Source organism: Corapipo altera, unplaced genomic scaffold, assembly GCF_003945725.1.
Source record: "Corapipo altera isolate COAL_440 unplaced genomic scaffold, ASM394572v1 59, whole genome shotgun sequence".
NCBI classification, from domain to species: Eukaryota; Metazoa; Chordata; class Aves; order Passeriformes; family Pipridae; genus Corapipo; species Corapipo altera.
Genome location: NW_020884917.1, coordinates 6040402 through 6062127, shown reverse-complemented (window position 1 = coordinate 6062127; position 21726 = coordinate 6040402). Strand labels below are relative to the sequence as shown.

Genomic DNA, 21726 nt, shown 5'->3' with positions numbered 1-21726 from the left:
ACACACTTTATTGCTAAAAAGCTGCTGTCCAGGTCACCTTCAATAGCCTGAAGATTTTTGAAACACTCTACATTTACCAGTTCTCAATATTTTTCATATTATTTATTTAAGCAATTGCAAACTACAGGAATTTCAGCTTGCAGTCACATTTTCTCTCTTACAGCTACACCATATGGAAAAATCAGCTGCGAAATATGACTGACTGCTTTGGAGTTTATCTTGTATTTCCATGTGAAAGTCAGAACATGAAGGTTGCATGTGAATAGTGTGAATACTTGAGAAGGCAGAAGGTGTAAAATGTTATAATCCCACTTAAATCTACTTAATCCCACTACCGACTTCTGATGTCAGTAAAGGATTTGCCATCAGCGACTGCAATGTTCAGAGCATTCAGACAGAGGATCATAAGAAATTCAGGTTGAAAGGGGTTATCTGGCACTTAGAATCCACCTACCAGCAGCCACTTGAAAGTCCAAGTTATGGTTCTGAAAAAGACTTGCCTCACCAGTACACACACTGCAATGCAGAAAATATCCACCAAACTCACTTGCTTCTCCCAGCTTCCTGAAGGGAACTGAAGGTTTTTAGAATGGGATCAACACCATTCTTTACCCCTCTCCCTCAAATTGTATTGATGATGAGAGCAACTGTTCAAGGTCCTGGAAATAGTAAGGAATTTGGAAGGTAAAAATGCCTGAGTGGGTCTAGAAAGCAGACTGAATTCACTTTTCAAATTCAACAAAGAGAAGAGAGTTTTTACACTAATTTGATCTGGAGCAAGTCACCCACAGCTCTCAAAGTCATTAATCGACTAAATTCTAAGCACAGGCATAGACCACCTGAGAAGCTGCTGAGTAACAGCAAGTGCACAGGAGCAGCCAGTCCACCAACCTCTCTCTGGTTTGGGACCATATTCGATGCTCCAAAGAAAGGCAACCCATTCCCTTGCTTTGGGATCAACGCTGCATATCAAAACAAGGGCCAGACAGGTGCAGGTTGAGTATCAGTGGATTAAACCTCAGGCTTAATTACCTATAAAGCAACTGAAAGTTCTGAAGTAGTAGCTTGATGTTGTGTCCTTTGAGAAAATATACATGCGTACATCTTAATACTGCTTAGCGAAAAGTACTACCCTAATGCATCATTACAACACATTGTATCATCTCACATAACACAGTAGTTACTGACCTCTTTCTACTTCATTCTGTGCCAGAAGGGGAGGAAAGGATATGACTGCTTTTCATGGACCAAGGCATTAAGTCATCAATATTGCTACAGACAAAAGAAGATTGGACCCAGGAGCAAATTTCTCAATCTCATGTCTGAAGAAGAGTATCAGCAAACTTTAGGCAGAAAGAGAAGTTTCCTTTTTATGCATGTCAGTCTCCTCCTGGAAGGATCCCTTATACTCTGAGAAGTCACATGAAGGTACAGAAATTATCTTTCCAGTTCATACCTTCTTTAACCTGAGCACTTCTGGTGAAAACAGAAGATACAGCAACTTTGTTCTTCATCATGCTCAAGCTGAATAAAAATTTTTAGTTATTAAAAAATTTCTGGTGCTTCAGGAGCAGAAAACTGCAGCTGGAAGGCTGAGAACCTTCTTAGCTGACCTCATGTCCAGTAAGAGGTCTACATTTACTCATACAAATGTGGTTTTGTCTCTAGGACTAACTAGCACACCACAAATGGCATGTCTGGGAAACACTGTTGGATCACTATGCTTAACACAGCATAAACTGTTGTGCAGTTTTATGACTGGTACCCTAACCCACTATGAGATCTATTGTGCTTGGTTAGCATCATTCATCACTAGCAACCGCTGCTCAGGAAAACATGTAAGAAAAAGTCAAAGTAGTAAAACATGATGCAAATATCTTGCCATATGTACTGTTATGAGTTCTGACACTTCATTCAAAAGAATAATTTTAACATGCATCTCTTTCAGTCTAGGTTATTAACAGGCCACAAAACACTGAAATATCCAAGCACGATAGAGCCATAAAAATTTTTCCTTGTTAGCAAATGTTGTGTGACGTGACATTAAAGCACCCACGAACAAGGGCCAGCTCCCACTGAATTTGAGAGATAATCTTTCAGTTTCAATGGCAACAGAACTAGACCTTTCTAAAAATACCAGAAATAAAAATTAGCATCAAAAGTCCTCAGCCCTGTGAATTCTGCAAAATGTGCTTCTGGTCTACACACTTTCTATAGTAAACTCACTATTAGAGAAGACAGATATACTTTACCACCTAAATTAATATTCACAGGATGAAAATACTGCACTGTTGGCTTTGCACATCATGCAAACTGTGATATAAAGGTTTTAAAAAGTACTATTTTAAGATTGTCACATATTTAATGTTGCCTCTTTGTGGTGTTTACTGGTACATTCTTTCTACTTTCTGGTCTATCAGATGAAAGCATCTGGTGGCTCTGAAACCACTGCTCCAAGTATTTTCATTAAAGTCATGAATTTTGTTAAATGAGATGCAGCTTCTTGAGGGAGAATGAAAAGTAGGTGTCATTTCACCAATGTCATGTTCCTTTGAAATGGAATTTCCCAAGACAGCACCGATGCTTTGTTCTATGTGAGGAAGCAAAATGAGTTAGAGTTTCATAATATCTAAGAAAGTCCAGAGAGAAATCTCAATAGCATACTCAATAGCAAACTTTTCACAATCAGGTTGTTTGATAACAATATGCAAGTTCCAGCAGACTCCAGCACCAAAAATCAGTGTTCTTACCTCACCTGGTCAAATTCAATACACAAATTTCCAAAAATCTACTACGTAACCCTGTTAAACTGCACATACGAGCAAGGGAAGCATGCTAACAACCTAAAACAAGATCCACCTTTAGGAAAGTCGACACAGCTCTTCACAGCAATGTCCCAAACAACAGTTTGTTGCTTTGAACATGGTAGCATATCACCTTTCTACTCTCTAGTCTCATTACATGGTCAGTATTACATAGCTGTTAAAGACACATGCACTCAGTGAGATAAGGAGGTTTGGTGTTTCAGAATCTTGTCCTCTACAGCCATAGGTCTTACGTACCCTTACAGCAGCACTAAGCCTTTTCAGCACTACTGATTCTTGTGTATGTTTGGTTTTGGTTTTCTTTTCAAATAATAGCATTTGGATCAGCTCTAATATGTCACAGAATATTCTGAGTTGGAAGGGACCCACAAGGATCACTGAGTCCAACTCTTAAGTGAATGGTCCATACAGGGATCAAACCCACAACCTTGGCATTATTATTTAAGCATATCTTAGCACTGGAATTAAGACACAGAGAGCCATATCACTGTTGGTTGTGAGACTGATGAGATCTAAAAAAAAGTTAATGACTAAAACCATAAAAACCATGGTTTCTGTCTATCACCTTTTGCCTCCTGATGCATTATAAAAATTGTTGCATCCACTCAGAAATTAAAGGCCACCTTGCCTCCACAAAAGTTGGAATGGATGACCTATTTGGCAGGAATCCTTTATTTATTGCTTTCCAGTCAGAACAGAAGAGTTTGGTTTTTCTATCATGTCACATACAGGATGTAAATACAATACATCTTTACAGGAAAGGTCAGTACAGTATGTGCTTGATACAAAAATCAAATATATCACTCTAATTTAGTGAGAGTCAAGAACATTAAAAATGTTGAACCTGAAGTATAGGCTAATTAATTACCTGGTCCATAGAAAAATGATCATTATTAATGCATCTGTAATACTGGAATTTTTCCATTCCATTATGAAGACATCAGGGAAATAGATAAAAAGAAATCATTTTCTGTATCACCTGGAAGACATGTTATACTGTAATGGGCTGTTGCCACAATGTAAAGCAGTGCTGCCTCTGTGTTCATAAACACTTCAGGTACTATTTATTGGTAGGTCTTTTAGAGAACTCTGATGTAGGAATGAAAAGGACTATTGCATTAAGAGAAGCTTAACAAAATAAGAGGCTATTTGGACAAATCTTTCAGTAATTCAGTACGAAATCTATCTGCTTACCAGATTACCCTATTTTACCATTTATCAGGTTCCTTATAGTTCCTAGAACCATCTCCCAAATTTTGGAATCTTTTTCTTAAAGAAATGGATTTTTTTTTTCTTTTCTCTTGCTACAGTCTGTAAGAGATTTGGGGTTTGAAATATTTCTCTAGAGCATCACTTGAAAAAAGTTGTGTTTGCAACCTTCTGTGGAAACACAGAGGTTTTAGGCATGCCAGTATCTTCCAGGATAGCACCAAATTTGTGGCCCAGCCAACTAAAAAGGCTCAAAAGTAAGAATTTCATCGTTCTAGTTACTAAGTAACACAATTAATTGAAGTAAACTGCATCAAACTGGCTTCTCAGATGATTTGGACGAATCTAAAAACAATTAACTCTAAAGGTAAGAAATAGGGAGCTCTGTCTTGTGTTAGGAATGACTCCCAGTAGGCAGGGGAGAACGCTCTGTGCCTGCAGGGACACTAAACTAACTAACCCATTCACTGAACCATTGGTCTCTGTTTCATATGAAGACTGAACAGAAAATACCTGGTACTCACTGTAAATGAAATGCCAACCTCGCCTCACAGCTAAACCTCCCCCTCCCCTAAACTGGGATTCTATATTCACACCTATTGCATCCTCCTACAAGCATACTCATGTCCTCAAATTAGGGTCCAAACTAATGGTTTCAACGAAAATTTCGGATCTGCAAAGGCAGCAAGTGTAGTCTACAGGTCCTATGGCTAAAAGTAATCTATGCACACTTAATGTTAAGCTAAACTTCCTGAACTTTTTTGGGTCTCTGTTTATGCCTATAGTTGCATATCCATACCAAGATTTGTAAATAACATACATAAGCTATGTATTAATAGATCTAGTATAAAACTGTCCAGAACTGTTGTGAACTGCATCATGCTCAGTCCATACTTTAAATCCCAGATCTGGGCTATGTCAACTCTCCCCAGGGTCAGTTATCCCAAAGGGCTCCTGAAGAAACTTATACCAGTCTCCTTTAAATATAGTCAGAAACAACTTGAACATTCAACTTCACTGCCTGGAAGAAAACAACCAGCACAGTTACTAAAGCTCTAGAGGCATAATAGTTTATGTCCAAGGGGCAATCAAAACCAGCACAGTGTGACAATCGTTTAGACTTTGGATTTGGAGCAATTAATAGGCAGAATCAAAAAGGCAAAACATCAGATCACCTGCTCTCTCCTTTGAAGTGAGGAATTAGTTGGAATGGATCTAGGCTGTCCCTGCAGAGATAATTTTGTAGCATAAAACAGAGAGACTCACCTTCCTGCATATCCTGCCTGATCAGAAATTAATGAGGTTGAGATGAGATCTAATGGTACACTATTTTTGTTTTGGGAAAAATGGTTCTTCATACATAAGATAATTATTAAACACATATTTCAGGATGGAATGGTAATGAGCAGAGAAATTCCTCCCACAGCCCCAAAATACTTTGCACATTGTATAGCTTATGTTTGGTTTAGTGATCATCCAGTATCTGAAGGACACTTTTGAATTGCCCCAAACGGCTCTGTCAGATTCAGTCTCCCTGAATGCAAACACTCGTTGGTTTGCAGAAAAAAAGCTCCATTCCACTAACCTAGACTGTGTTTTCCTGTGTCTGTTTTACTTCGGAATATCTACCAGGGACAACACTTGACATCATCTTTATTTAGCAAAGGAGTCTCCTATGGACAGAACTATATTGAACACATAATATGTTGCAGCTTAACAAGTACCAAGAATCCCCTGCAGTTTAATATGAGATTCTACAGACAATCAAGAAAATCTGAGTATCAGCTAAGTAGTAATGGAGTCTCCTATTCAGAGTAATTTTAAAGTTCACACTTTTTGTTTAATTGCCTGGATTCTTTTATCTGTCTCAAGACCACACACAAGACAGTAAAATGAGGGGAGTCTAAGAGGAGGACGTAAGGTAGGTTTAAAGATGTTCAAACAGATACACAAGATACCTAATAATTCCCAGAGAAAATAAGATTTTGCAGAATACAGATTTAATTTCACATTATTATTTGTAATACATATTGAAGCTCCCTTTCTTCATCATGTCTTTCATTCAGCTCTAGATTAAGACACCTATTACTGTCTACATGAGTTGGGTGTCTCTCCTTGTCATAGAGCCAATGAATATCTCTTCAGTGCAACCTGTGGAGTCAGGAGAGCAATTAAGAACATCCAATAGTTAAAACCATTCACTTAGCATAGCCATCTACAAATGACAAAAGCAACTGTCCTTAGGGACCTGACAGCTTTGGTGAGCAACATTTGGAAGCCAAGAAGGACACAGTACGGCCTTGCAAATGGCAACGAATGCCAACTTTAAGACTCACAACCCTCACAGTAGTTGGTGGGGCTGTACCAGGAGCCACAGGTTACCCCAGTGCAGGCTATGCCCTCACTGATGAGTGCCATCCTGTGGGGTCTGGGACAGATTGGCAGAGACAGGGACTGGTAAGAGGCTTCACTGACAGCCCCCAACATAGCAAGGGTTTGAATCAGATCCAGAGTCTGTTTGAGAGATCCAAAAGGAGTAGCAGGAGATGCAGCTGAAACATGGGTCTCCTAGGCATGGGGATCAGCCTATGATGTAAATTTTGCCAAGGGCTGAGCTTATTTAGGACTCCGGGGTCCATGTGCAGGATTAGGGGACCCAGTTAGGGCCGATTAGAGATATTAAGGCCTACAGATGCCCCCAGGAAACTTATGGGTTTCTGACCTGCACTCCAGATCCCACTGCCCAGTTCTGCACAAGTACTGGGAAACCTCCAACTCCTGGAAACAAAGACTATCTGAAACTGGATCTTTCTCCAGGCACGGGGTTCAGCAGCCAAAATACATGCCTATTGCAGCTGGAGATCATAGACTCACAGAATCACACAATACGCCCAGTTGGAAGGGACCCGCAAGGATCATTGAGTTCAACTTCTGGTCCTGCATAGGACCATCAACAAGAGTCACACCACGTGCCCAACAGTATTGTCCAAAGACTTCCTGAACTCTGTCAAAGGCTTGGTGCTGTGACCACCTTCCTGGGGAGCCTGTTCCAGCACCCAACCACTCTCTGAGTGAAAAACCTTTTTCTAATATCCAACCCAGACCCCCCCGCCACAACTTCGGGTCATTCCCTTGGATCCTGTCACTGGTCACCACAGAGAAAGATCAGTTCCTGCCCCTCTTCTTTCCCTTATGAGGAACTTGTAGACTGTAGTGAGGTCTCCTTTCAGTCTCCTCTTTCTCCAGGCTGAACAGACCAAGTGATCTCAGCCACTCCTCATACAGCTTCCCCTCAAGGCCCTTCACCATCTTTGTTGCCCTCCTTTGGATGCCACAAGGTGCTCAAGAGAATCACTGAGCCAGTATGTATGATACAGGACTGTGGTCAAAGCCATGTGTCTCTGTCTGAGCAACAGCTGGGGGCCAGGTGGGATACTGTGAGGCACATCTGCTGCCTATGTGTAGGTGGTGAATCTCATCTTGGGTATCTTAATTCATGAATCAGTTTTAAAAAACCATTGTCACAGCTGATGCAAAAAGAGCACTTCAATACATGTTAACTATGTCAGAGACCAACTTTTACACAATGTCATGACAGAGCTGTAAGGCAGCTGAGCATGGTTGTGTGAAATGAAGATCTGGCCAGGATCAATCTTTTCAGGACCTCTAAGAATTACACCCAAGGAGCAGCTCTTACTACGAGGTACACATTAAATAAAGCAGTTCACAGAAGTAGGTTCTGCTCACTCAACAACAGCAAAAAAGGGCTCTTCATTTTCACCTAATTCTATAAACTAGCAACAACAGCACTTGACATTTTGCTTTTTTCTAACAACATGCCATAGGCAGCTGCTTTTGTAGCAGCAACCACTGTATCTCTTGTGTGTACATACAATACATAAAGTTATTTGGTTTAAACACTAAAATATATTTTAACTGCAGTCTGTAAAGTAGAAGAAGTCTCATAACTACATATATAAAAATAAGAGGAAAATATGGATATACATGAAACAGAATATTGCTCTCTTACAAAAATAAAGCCAGTACTGTGAGTCATTAAAATATACATGGGCATAAAGGAAATTGCTGCTTTCTGTCAAAAAAAGAACGTGTAAGATGCTTAAGCCTCAAGAAATTTCTTGCAATACACTGAAAACCTGTGTCATACTGTCATATATGAGTTTATACATTTTGTTTGTTCCACAAGCTTTGATTTAGAGTGGCAATTTTCAGTTTTCAACTTAAGTGGAAGGTAAAAACAGCTGTATTCACTGCTTAAAATCTAAATGTTTTTATTGTTGGCGTCAGCTGCAGTAGCTTATTGCTTCTGATAGAGAAAGTCCTGAGGCTCTGCAAAGCAACCGTGCTCTGTTCTCTCTGGACATGGGATGACTCAATTTCTCCATGGTGATTCATCTGGGTAAATCAACTCTGAGTTGTCAAGTCCAGAAGGGGTTCTTATCCAACTGTATTCAGAAAGAGATGGGAATGGATCACTGGGGAATCTAAATGAGCTTTTTATCCAGATAGATCTGCTGCATGCATCCTTACACGTAGCCTTCTGCTGAATTCGGTACATACCCACCAACCGATCTGCTATTCAGGCATCATGTTAAGATTTAAAGTTTTCAACTATCATCTATTTCCTGGATAATGAGCACTTTCCTTTCTCTATCCTTTCCCCAGCTGAAGTGAGAGTCCCAATTTATTATCTTTGGAGAGTATTAATAAAAACATCATTCTATACTTAAGATCAGCTGACCTCCCAAGTGTTGCAGGCTCAATATGGCAGAGGAACAAGAGAAACAGACCATTTTCACATCTTCCAGCTCACCAAGATGCCCAGAGCACACAGGGCACCAGTTGCAACAAAGAACTTGCAAAGAGACACAGAACTGAAGTGATAGTGTTTCTGAAAATGAACCGTGGGTAGGTGAGATGGTCAGGGAACAGATAAATCACTGCTAAGTAAGATTGCAAGAAAAAAGGAAAGTTTGGATGTCCTCTCAAACTGCCTCTGCCATGGCCTTGTTTGTCAGTGACCACCACGGAGACAAATAATCCTAGAGGGAAGTGAAATAAATGGGAAGCCTCTACCAGGGGTGGTTCTGCTTGCAAGCTTCCTGATTGGCCACATCAACAGTTTGGTGAACCTCAGCTCAAGGATCACTCAACCAGACAGCCTTTTTACTCTTCAATATCTAGAATTTAACTTTTCTTTTTCCAAAGGCTCTAGAGTATCAAAACCAACCTTGAAAGCAGAACTGAATGTAAAGCAAGAAGAGATGGCTGCCTGAGTTCACAGAAGACAGCAGTTCTGCAAGTCATTCATTAGTAAAGTAATAATTCAGATGTACATTGTAATGCTTCATATCTTTGCATTGCTAATTAGTTGTAAATCAAAGCATGGACTAAACGTAGAAAATTTAAGCTATTTATCTGCTTCCTATTGGTGACCGTGGCAGAAAGAGTACTGTTGCAGCATTTCCCCCCCTTGTATTGGAAGAGCTGAGCACAACTGAACTCTTTGAAAGCACAGTAAGCATGTGCAACTAGTTCAGTAAATACAGAAACAGTCTCTCTCATTTTGTGCCAGTGGAACTAGCCTAATCTGCAAGTGCCCCTCCCAAGAGTTGTAGTGGTTCCCTCTGCGCTCCCTACACAATTGTCTCTCTGGTCCCAAGTCACATTTGCATCTAGATTAGCATCATACGGTTCCTGCAGAGTCCTTGACTGTTTATTACTGTCTCTCTGTACATCAAAGGAGGAAGAAATAAAATAAAAGTAATACTAAGATCCTCCTTAGCCCTAGGCAAGACTTTCAGCTGAAAATCACCATTACAGAAAATTCTCTTTAAAGGATGGAAAAAACCCAATACTTGAGACACAATTTTGCTTAAAAAAGATGTGTTTTCTCTTTCACTTCTTTTTTTCTAAATTTCTCTCAGAATTTTGAACTAAAAAAAAAAAAAAAATCCCACAAACTCTGTTTCTTCATGGAGATGCTCAAGTTGATCCTTCTACACCCAAAATACCCTTACAGATGTACCTTTCTAAAAACACAGCTACTAGCTGTGCAAAGAGCTGAGATACCAACAGCAAGGATAAGCAACAACATAAGGACAATCAAGAAGTCAAGAAGACTTGGAAAAGTGGAAGGGGAAGAAAAGGGAAAATATAATATCTCTGCAGAGTTTCAAAGTTTCTTCAGATCTATTAATTCCCACTATCTTCCTGACCTCAAGAAATTTGAGGGAGGAAAAATAGATTCTTTTACTCTCAGAAAAATAGATTCTTTACTTCCCAGCATTTTCCTCTTTGCTGAAGAGGAAAGATTGAGACAACAGCTCAGTGGCAGCTGAAACTTCCCTCTCTTCTACACTGAGAGAGGAAAATAAAGGCTAAGTGACCATAAGATGCAAAAGAGTTAATAATAGCAGTCAGGATGCACGGTTTGTGTTTACATGAAAAGGAGAAAAGTGCACGTGATGGATAGGACTGATTCAGAGGAGACATTGCAAAAAGTGACATCAGTCAACTTTTACATTGTGTAAAATATGTGGGAGTAGTTCTCACCCTCCAGTGCCTTTCTACAGGAGCTCTAAATGACAGCTCACAAAGACGACAAATACAACAGTTCATACTTACATAAAAAGACTATTTTCTTGGTGGTATTACCGCAGTTCGGGGTAGGTATTAATTTGTACTAGAAAGGCACTATATGATTAGTTGCAATTTATCACCTCGAAGCCAAAAAGTCTGTCCAACAAAGCAATAAGTAATTGGGGTTAGAATTTAGGATTGCATTGGGAGTAGATTATGAACTCTTTGGGGCACCTTTGTTTTCCTGTATTGTGTTTACAACACTAAGAGGAACTGAGCACTGCTCCCTTGTAATGCTTCATCAGCACTGCCACTACAGACCCCAGCACCCACAGGGAATGTTACAACACATATGCATACTGAAACTACTAAACTATTCACTTCTTATAAAAACAGTATTATGATGTAGCACTGATGAAACTAATCCACAAAACGAAACCAAGGAAATACTTCTCTTCTTTGTAAGAAGGCAAACACTAGGTTGCATTTAGTTGGGACTGGGTTCTGTTCTCAATTATATTGGTGAAAATCTGCTGTCACTCTGTTAATCTCAAGTAGTTCAAGAATGATGCTGTTACAAGTGATTACAACACGTCCTTTTAGCCCTCTGCATGCACAAATCCAACCATTATTTCTGTTTGAAAACAGCAGAATGAAATCTTCTACCCACCAAAAAAAAATCCTACTTGTTACCCTATAATACCTTCAAAATCATCAATTCTTAAGACACAATTAAAGAAACTGAAAAAGTAACTGACCTCTTGCCGTTTGAAATTTTGAACATATTCTTCAAATTGTTCATCTTTAGTTTCATCTGCTTTTCCTAGTTTTTGAAGTACCTATATTGAAAGGAAAAAGGAATAATTTAATATTTATGTCACAGAACAAAAATTCTGCTACTTTCAACACTTCTGTTCTTGCAGTTAGGCTTAAATAGCATTTTATTTTTGGGTGTGTTCCTGCACTACAGTTTCTAAAGTTCACACAAGAAACTATTTTGTCAAAATAAAAAAAGACAAAAGCAGGAGTATGGGGTGTGTGTGTAAATATACTTCAAAGTATAGAGTCCTTGGTGGGATGTGGTTTTTCGTAGTGAAGCAACTTTTCTTTTAGCAAAGAATTCCATGGTTTCAAAGCAAGGAAGAATGAGAGAATTTTGCTGGCACTGCAAGTTTTTCTTCAATTCAGACAAAGAAAGAACAAAAATCATTAGGTTTTTCTTCTGTTTATGGTTCATTACATCGAACAGTATTAACATTATTCTTATCTGCATGATTTTCAACACAAAGTCATAGAAAATAAAGAAGTGTAAGGCTGCATGAGAAATTGTTACAGCTGATGCTCATTTAAAACTTGGTGTTCATTTTTTCTCACCTCATTAATTCAGAAGTGGATTGTAATCCACTAGATAATAAATATACTATAAGAGATAGTCAATCAGCAATCTCAAATGTAATTTGACACAGCTACACTTTACACTGTATTTAACTATAATAAATGCATTCTATTATTAAATCCCATCGCTATCCTCTCATTTTAATACTAAAGACTTACACACAGCTGCAAATAGGCTTCACCCTGCTTATTAAGCAACCCCTTAATCTTTACAGAGTACATGTATGTGAGACTGAACCACATTACAGAGTGATGTTCAGATTGCTCTTCTATGACAAGTTGACCAAAATTTCAATTTTCACAGGAAAAACCAAACCCAAACAAATGCAAACAAAACAAAACCCACCAACCCCAGGAAATTGAAACAGTAGCAATTAACAGATACTATGAATAAACATATAAGCATCACATCATCTGTTCTTCTCAAAACAAAGAACATGCAGCTCCAGTACTGCTACATTCTCTCTCTGACCACCTTCCTCTCCCAAGACCAGCCAGCCCCACACCACAAAATCAGCCTGCACAAAGGTGTGGTGAGCATTGCTACAGCGGAAACCCAGGGTCAGGGTGATCGTGAAGGTGATACAATGTCACCTTGTAAGACCCTAGGACTGGAGCTACGAGCTCACCCAGGGAGTTTTACCTTAAAAATATATAAGGTTCCAAAAATTCGCCCACCAAATCTTCAGAAGAGCCCTCAGCTCTTTAACCATGTTAAGACAGAGTGCAAAGGAGAAAAGCTCCACATTTTCTCAGAGGGTGCTTTTACTGGTAAACTTTAGAAAAGAAGAGGTCTTGGTAAAAGTTTAAAGGGTAACAGGTAACCGAAACAAACCATTCCACAAAGCATTGATTTAGCACATGCTAACCCATACAACTTAGCAAAATCCAAGTTACCCAAAATATTAAGAAAGTAGTAAAGAAAGAGTAGAAGTAAGAAGAAAGAAGAAAAGAGTTACCACCAGGAGTCCTGTGTAAGTCCAGTTTCCACAAGGTCAGGTCGTAGGTCTCAAGCCAAAATGGAGACCAGGTTGCTGCTGTTTTTATATGCTCTGGTCCCCTTTGGCCACCCCTCCCAGGTGGGACTCCCAGCCCACCGGCCACTCTGGGGCTCCGGGGTGGGGTAAGGAGCGGTGTTCTCACTGTGCCAGCCAATCCTGGGCTGGGTCAGGGGCTCCGAGGTGGGATGCGGGCAGTGCTCCTGGGCATTTGACTGACAAGTGCTCGGGGGTTGCCCACTGACTGCAGGGGCTGGGACAGGGCATCACCTCACTTCTGTGAAATTCTGTCCTTCCTCCCCTACATACACACACTTGAGTTGGTCCGAGCCAATAATTAATATAATAATCCAGTCTCTCACATACCTGTGGACATGGCAGGTGAAACATCGAGGAAGTTTTGACATATTTACAGCAGAAAGATAGAAAGAATGATATCAGAGAAGAAAAAAAGGCAAAGACCAGCCTTTTGCTGCCAATAGAGATGTTCATTTTCTGGCATATATGGGCATTTTGAGTTGCTTTTACAACTGCTGACTAGTCCCAGAAACTTCATGCACTATCATGACCAACCTCTTCATAAAATATTAATAAGTATCACAGATAGTTCTACAGAGGAATCATTTAATTTAATATTTTGGGGCTAAAATAAACTATTCCTCACACGTCCGCCCCATCCATATAACTCCATGCACCACTGAATGCATAGCTCAGCCTTTTACAACCAACCCAATTGCAACCACAACTTTATCACTCGTAGTCTAAACAGAGAAGTTGCCAGGTTGAAGATAAGTCTTAGAAACTGACTCACCTTCCAGCAGTTGTTTGTGCACTTCTGTCTCAAAGTGGAAGTCTCTTGTCAAGAGAAGTCTATAGTTAGTTTATTTTTGTTTAGTTAGGTGAGCATCTATATGGTGTCTTTGGAGTAGAGTTAAGGCCAAGTGAAGGCTTGTCTGGCCTACATATGGGTTCCTCTAACTGAAGGGGTTAATAGCAGGTCTATAACTCCAACTCCACCCATCGTAGACAGGCTGAAATAAATTTTAAACACATTCATTTTGTTACATAGAGTACCTCGGTTAGAGTCAAGGTTTGGTCTAGGACAAGGATTAGGAAAAGGCAAGTAGACAGCCTACTAGCACTAAGTTTAGAACTAGAGAAAACAGACTTAAAACACCCAAGTTATTGGAAACCAATGGTAAAAGGAAGACTGTGCTCAGGAGCAGCACATGCCTAACCTCCCCCTTAAGCCTCAGTTCAACCACCCTTATAGATAAGCATTAGCTTTAGTAACAGGAATAGCTCAGTTTATTGTGGTCCATGAGGACAGGAGAAGGGTAGACAGACTGTGTTTCACAAAAGCCTTAGAGGGCTCTATGACATGCCAAAGAAAGGGGATCTGTACTGATAAGTGGTAAATATTTTATTTTAGGCTCACGTGGTAGGTAACCCATATTATGGATTTCTATGCAAGTATTGGAAAAAAAAAGAGCAGAGGAACCAAAGATGTTGCTAAACATTCCATGGCCTGTAGGGTTTGAATGAGGCCAGAACTTAGTGAAGGCAGGTGGCTAGCATTTTTTTTTCTTAGCATGCCCCTACATAGAAACAACATTTGATTTAGGTTTGAGAACATCTATCAATGTGTAGGAACAGCCTGTACCATTTACAATAAAATAAATTTTAAAAATTAAAGAAACAGACATGAACGGAATCTCAATAGTCAAGTTTTCTTTAGTCTTATGAAGACCGTTTAAAAAGCCGATCACTCTATCAAAAAAAAAAAATCCAGTTGCCTCATTTAATATAATTAAACTAAATCAGCTACCAGTAAGTTTTCCCTTAAAATAACATAAAAAAATTTAAAAAAACAAAAGTATCTACAATGGGTATCAGTGTTGACCCAGGTATATATTATATATATTGCTAAGAATATAGTTAAGTCCAATTAGCATTGAGAATGAAGTAAAAGCTAAATTTGATATGATGATAAACCTAGATGCTGTCAGGTAAATACATGTAGAGAGAAATTGTCAGACAATGTGGTACTGACACAACATATGGCAGATTCCACACTAACACATAACATTTGAGTAAGAACATCAAGCATGTCTGATATCATTTATAAATGTCATCAAGAGTACGCTTCTAGATACAAAATGCAAGAATCCCCATTTGGGGATGCTGCATCTTCAACAAACTTTCAGAAGATAAAAGACTACAGAGTTTCCCTTTAGTCTTTTAAGTGCTTTTATTTAATCAAATAATACATTCAGTTCTATGAGGAACTTGAATTCAAATGATCAGCTTCAGAGTGATTGTAATGTAAATGTTGATAAGTGTCAATAACGTACCAAAATAAGAAGACATGACTGCTCAGACATGGCTATCAAGGAGAAGACTTCATCAGAAATTCCCAGGACTGTTAAAATACTGAAAAAATTAAGCTAATCTAACTTGCCACAAGTAGCACTATTTAAGGGAATTTAATGGAATAACGCCAGTATGAAAAGCAAAACAAACACTCACAACAGTCCAAAAACATTGTCATGGACTCCCTGTCCAAAATCTTTCGAAAACAGCAAAGTGCTCTGGATCTCAACAGATGCAAACTCATGCATCTACAACACTATTCTGCAGTACTTTTACAACACCATTCCACAACATATGTTTTTTCCTAGTACTTGACTCTTCTACAGCCTGTAAAAGAAATACTAGGGCTGCACGACTAACATGTGCAGTTTTCCAGGGACACCCATGATTAAAAAGACAATTTTTTTTCATGCGATGGGATGTTATACAAAGCATCCAATACCACAAAACCATAAAAAAAAGTGTCAAAATAGAAAAATTACGCATGATCCATGATACTCAGCTGGTATTTGAGAAGTGTAGGAGCAAAGTTTAAGAAACCTTGTTTATTCCAGAAATAAAAGCTAGCTAGGAGGACAACATACTGAAGTATGAAGCCTGATGCAGAACTAATTTCAAAACTTATCTACTGACTCTCACCCCAGCATGACAGCAGGGTGTTAAGCACAAGAAATAGAATACTCAAGACTTACTGAAGTCACATAAGATTCCCACCTCCTCATTGTTAGCACATGGGTAGCTGAAGTGAAACCAGAGAGAGAATCATTACAAGGATGCTACTTGGTTGTTCCACTGCAAAGAGGGACAGGAGGAGACAGTGGAGTGGATTAAAGATATGTAAGTATAGAGCTTATCAAACTATTTGTTTAGTCCAGTTAATACAAAGTCTCCTCTCCAAAGAGGTAACATTCATATCTAACTATTCAAGATCTACTTGGGTGGCATTTAATAACAAAACAAATCATTTTTTTGTCATGATGTCACCTTCATTTCACTTCAGCACTGAAATTTCAAAATATGGTCTGCAATAAAAGATGGGCAACGAGATATTTTTCAGTATTGTTACATGGTAGGATTAAAAATTAGCTGGAATTTCATAATTAGAAAAATAATAACATAGGATTTTTATAAAAACTGCTTATTTTTTCTCAAGTGCTGAACACACCCAATAAGTATAAATTAGCATTATATAGTGGAATTAAGATGCCTGCATCTGAGATAGGGTAGTGTATTGCTCAGTTTCAATTCTGTTATGAATATTTCAATCCCAGCATAGCTCTGGTGCAACAGACTCAATTGCTTCTCTTTTCCAAGTGGTTGACTAAATTTCATACTTTCCATGCTATACAGCCATATACTTCCAAGAACTCAGCCTTACACTTGTACTGCTGTTGCTATTCCACCCTTGTGTTCCTGCAGAAACAACAGCTGAAGGTGACAAATGTTTGCCTGAGCCTCTATTCTCATTAATATCTGTTGCAGGGTTGTGAAAAAAAAAAAAAATCCTTTTGTCATTGACAGACTCGAAAAAGCCCGAAAACCTGATTAATACAGAACACTGAGCATTTTACTAAGAGATTTTTACTACAGAAAATGCAGAAAGACACTGTAATAAAGGTCATGACTGATAAGCAATTGCTTTGTGTGGTGCTGGTTTCTGTTACTGATCTTATAAAATGACTAAACTTAGCTGAGGTTTCCAGATCAGCTTTAGGTCATCTGTAGTTACCACTCCTTTTTTCTGTCCACACTTGCATTACTAATGCCATATAGAACAACTGATCATTCATCAAATTATAGGTAATCTTCACTGTCACGTAATGTATTTTATATCTTTATTATTGTACTGGTAATTGTGCCCCAGCCTCCTTCAAAGTCTTCTCTTACATTGGGCACAATAATGCTAATCTGCCTGTCATTTAGAGTTGAATTTCATTGCTCAAGTTTGACACAGTGGATCACATACTAGAAGAAAGGCCATCACAGTAAACTGCAGTTGGGAGTGTAGAGGACTGAACTCCACAATTGCTATCGTAATATATAACATAGCCAATTTCTGTAGTACAGTGTCACAAAGCCAAAGAGAAATCATATCCTGAACTGCATGAATGCATGAAATATGGCCCAAGCAATAGAAGAGGGCAGCTGCTAGGTACCAGGCACTTTCCAGTACAGAAGAGCATAGAGATGGCTCTACAGGCCAGACCAATTGTCCATGTAATATACTAACCTCTCTCCAAACCCCCTCAAAAGGAGATTCCTAGGGAAGATACATGACAAGCGCGCAGTGATGCTCCTCCAGAACCCTCTCTCAACCACTAACAAACTGCATTTCAATGAATTCCTGATGTTGCCTCTTTACATTTTATAGATCTGATGGATTTTTCTTATTGATGGATTGTCCCGGTTTCTGTCCTGGGGAAGCTCTGATAAGGTATTTGCTGTTTAAAGAAGCATGAAGGTGCACTTCTCTTACAAATGTTTTTCTTTTGTTAAGTTTTTGTAAGCTTTCGCTTGCTGATGCTTTGAGTATTGTAAAATACCGTGACACATGGGAACAGTTTGCTTAACAAATAAGAAGAGTATTGAATAACATCCAGACAAGCATAAAACACTATGATAAGCTACACTCTCTTAATCCAAATTGAAAGAGGGAAATGTGGTCTTTCTAATGCAGCCTAAATGACAGATGTGAACACTATGCCCATGAGAGATGATTATAGTAACCTTTCCACGAATTACAGAATCTAATTGTACATCATTGCCCAGATAATGTAAAAATGCTCTAAAGTGAGCGGCAAAATAAACAAGATTATGACTGCTTTCAGAATGAAGCCACAGAATTCTACATTAGTCCTTGGTCATTTGGTTAAAACCAGAAAGTACTTTACAGAGTACACTGACTTGCACATTGCAGTGTGCCACAGTGTGTAGGCAGACCTTTGCTCACCCTTTTCTTTGCAACATCCAGCAAATTTGGTCTACTAGAAGTATGCATCCTTGCAAAATTTAACACAGTAGTAGGTGGCTACTGTTCTGCATTAAGTGTGATCCTAAGAAGTCCAGAGTAAAACTTAGCTGGGCAGTAAAAATTTAAGGAGACTGAAGGATGAGCTTTCAAGTTTGCAAAGGCCTCATTTCACTTATGAGAAGGGAAGGAATACTAACAGCTACAACAATGTACTGCTAGGGACTTCTGCTTGTGTCTTAGGAACTTCACATGGCTTAATGCTATGGGGCTCTCCCACATGATAAGGTGGCTCATCAGACACTCTCTGCACATATTCTGAAAGGTGCTTATCCCCAGTGGATGTGAAAACCTGGCAGAGCTTCAAAGAACTGCCATGTACTTCAAAAAATTAACAAGCTGTTCCCTAGACTATATAACAGAGGACCAGTCAATATAACATAGGACAGAATCAAAGTAGAGATGTTGGAATGATGCTTTTCATGGAAAGTAGTTTAAATAGGAAAACAGAACAGAAAGAAACAATAAACAACACAGACCAAGGTGTAGAGAGAAAAAAAGAGTGAGAAATCAAAGGAAGAACTAAGAGGGAGTCAAACCATTATGAGAGAATAGGGACCAAGCTAAAACCAAAGAATCAACTTTGAGAAAACATGGGTTTGATTCATTTGTCTTCCCGTAGGCATCTCAGATGGCACAGGATGTCTCAAACATGTCTGTGCAGATGGAAAACATGACATAGGACCTGTGAAAGTGTCTTCTGGAATAGTAGCTTGAAGCAAGACAGGATACAACTCAAGTAACCTACAACTCAGGTTGCTGAATTGAACTACGCTATTAGCATAGCAACATCTATGATCCTCAAACTTTTGAATGTTCTTTTTCCTCACAAAATTGTTTAAGGGTTCATTCTTTGCTCACTCTACCATCGGGCAAAAAAAGGTACAGGAAAGGTTAGTAACTTCTACACCAAGTTCAGAGGATATTAATTGTAAACCAAAATCTGATTATTATAGACTAGCATCTTAACTTCTGGGCTGTCCTTCTCTGAATAGGAGTTTTGTAGTACAAAAATTTGCTGTACTCAGAACATTTGCACTAGAGCTAGACAGAAGAGCTAGACAAAAAGGCTGCTTAAAGAACTGGAAAGACAATCTTTTTGCCCTTCTCTGCTCTCACACTTCTTGGAAACATTGATTAGTTCTTTTGGTTGAACAAGATCTAAATTTAACTGCCTGAACAAAACTTTGGCTGAATTTCTGTGAACTTTACTGCATCCCAAAGAAATCAAAACACCACTCTGCTGAATTTAAAAAAATAATCCTGCCGGTTGTTATTTCTACCTATACTTTACTCGTCTAGCTGAAAAGTACGTGAATAACTTTCTAGTAGTGACCAGCATGTCTCAGCCTTCTGGAAACAAGCTGTGCACTGAGGCTTACTTACATTTTCCTCATTATGTTTTATTTCCCTCTCTCTTACCAGTTCCTTCGCTTTCTTACTTCCCTTTGGTTTGCCCTATATACTTACTGTAAAGCAGACACTTTCCTTCATACTGTTCCCTCCAAAAAACATCAACAATCAAAGAAATATTTGATTTACTGCCTTGATAGCATTTCACTTCATGTGACAACTTCATTTACCCAGTCTTCTACTTTGGGCCCCATCTGGGCTGCCAGTTTTTCAAAGCAAGAGACTATTTGACCCTCTGCCCTCCAAAGCACTGAAGACAAGGGGACGATCGTCTTGAGTTGTTTGAAGATCCTACCAAAAAGCCGTGATTAATAATTTAACCTCTGATACCTATATTCACCTGGTCACCAGCTAGTTCTTTCACTGTCTATTTACTTGATAGTCCTGGTCCCTAAGAACTAGGGAAAAAAGGCTAAAGCAGCCACTTGAAAAAATTTTTTCACCATATTCCCAAGAAAAAAACCCCACAGAATCAAATATAAAACAATTGCATTAACAAAACTTCAATTTGAAAGTATTCAAACGAGATGTGGAACATTATCTAAAAATGGAGTAGATTGCCTATAGAACTTTTTAAAAATTAACTTTTGAGATCTCATCAATAGAACATTAAAATCAACTACAAAAACATTTAGCACAAAAATCTTTTTAAGCTGGAAGCAGTCACAACACAATAAACAATTTTTCTCCTGTACAGAAAGGCCACTAAAGCTCCTTCTTCTACAAGGAAACTAATATGATTTATGGTATCAAAATCCTCAGCAGTGATCCCTGACAGGCAATCTGTTATCTCAAAATTAATCAAATTTTTCCTGGGCCAAGAAGAGAGATATCAAATATAAATTTGTAATTTATTTGTTGCTACCACAGTTTCATTTCTTAATCAAACATTTAAATTCTACATGGAAAAAGACAACTTTGTCTTTTACACACTGTCTCTCTGGATTTTTCACAGCAATTATATGATGTTCTTCCTGGCTGCTGGCAGTCAAAAAAAACAAAAAAGACAAAAAGTTTTCAAGTCGCATGGTCAAATATAAAGATCACATTCATTATAAAAGACCTTGAATTCAAAAGTGCACATGCATTTCCCCACTGTCTAGTTCTATGGGTTATATATAGCAGAGTCTTGTTTATTTAGCTCTGATGATATGATTTCATTGGATCAGAGAATTTAAGTAAATTAGACTTTAAGTAGTTATGTTTTTCAAGCTATTTCCCCTTATATTCCCACTGCTGCATCTGATTTTCTCAGTTCCAAGATCCAGTGACAATATTTCCTGTTGGTCTTGATTAAAATCAAATGGAACCAATTTGTAATAAAATATATGGATTTTGGTACTAAATAGATAAAGAGCATTAGTGGCAAAATATAATGTCCCCTCAAGTAGGATGATATGAAGATGGTAGGTCTCATTTGATAGCTTTATAGGTATCTCTAGGCTACTTCTCATCACAGAAGGCAGACAAAGATAATTTATAAATTAAAATGATTTCTTCAATGTGGAGGAAAAGCAGATAAAAGCTTAAAGTATTTATCAGAGTTGCTGGGAAGAAAGAAAAAACCCTGATAAAAGAGATAGTTTTATTTGGTATGTTTTTCTAATGATTGCCTGTGAGATTGTAATCCACATCCTTAAACACAAAATTTCATTTATATCAGGAATTGTGCAGATGTGATGACAAACAGAGACAAGGGTACAACCATCCATGACATGGCTAATTAACAGAGTTCACTTATTTCTTACCTCACAGTGTCAGAGAGTTAACAGGTGAATATACTTTCCTTCCACTTACACCACTATATCTACAAGACAGGCTACTAGTGTTTTTGTGTCTTCTCAGTTTGGCTTCTAAATTAGTCCATATGCTCTAAGTAGCA

The 21726-nt window shown here is 38.5% G+C and overlaps 1 protein-coding gene across 1 annotated transcript in view; it reads right to left on the bottom strand.

The window, feature by feature from the left end:
- LOC113953132 (amphiphysin) overlaps positions 1 to 21726 on the bottom strand; it is a 119292-nt gene that overhangs the window by 54241 nt on the left and 43325 nt on the right. Inside the window, exon 2 of the mRNA XM_027655962.1 lies at positions 11396 to 11476. Within this exon, the coding sequence (XP_027511763.1) occupies positions 11396 to 11476 (81 nt within the window). The remainder of the gene's footprint in view (positions 1 to 11395; positions 11477 to 21726) is intronic.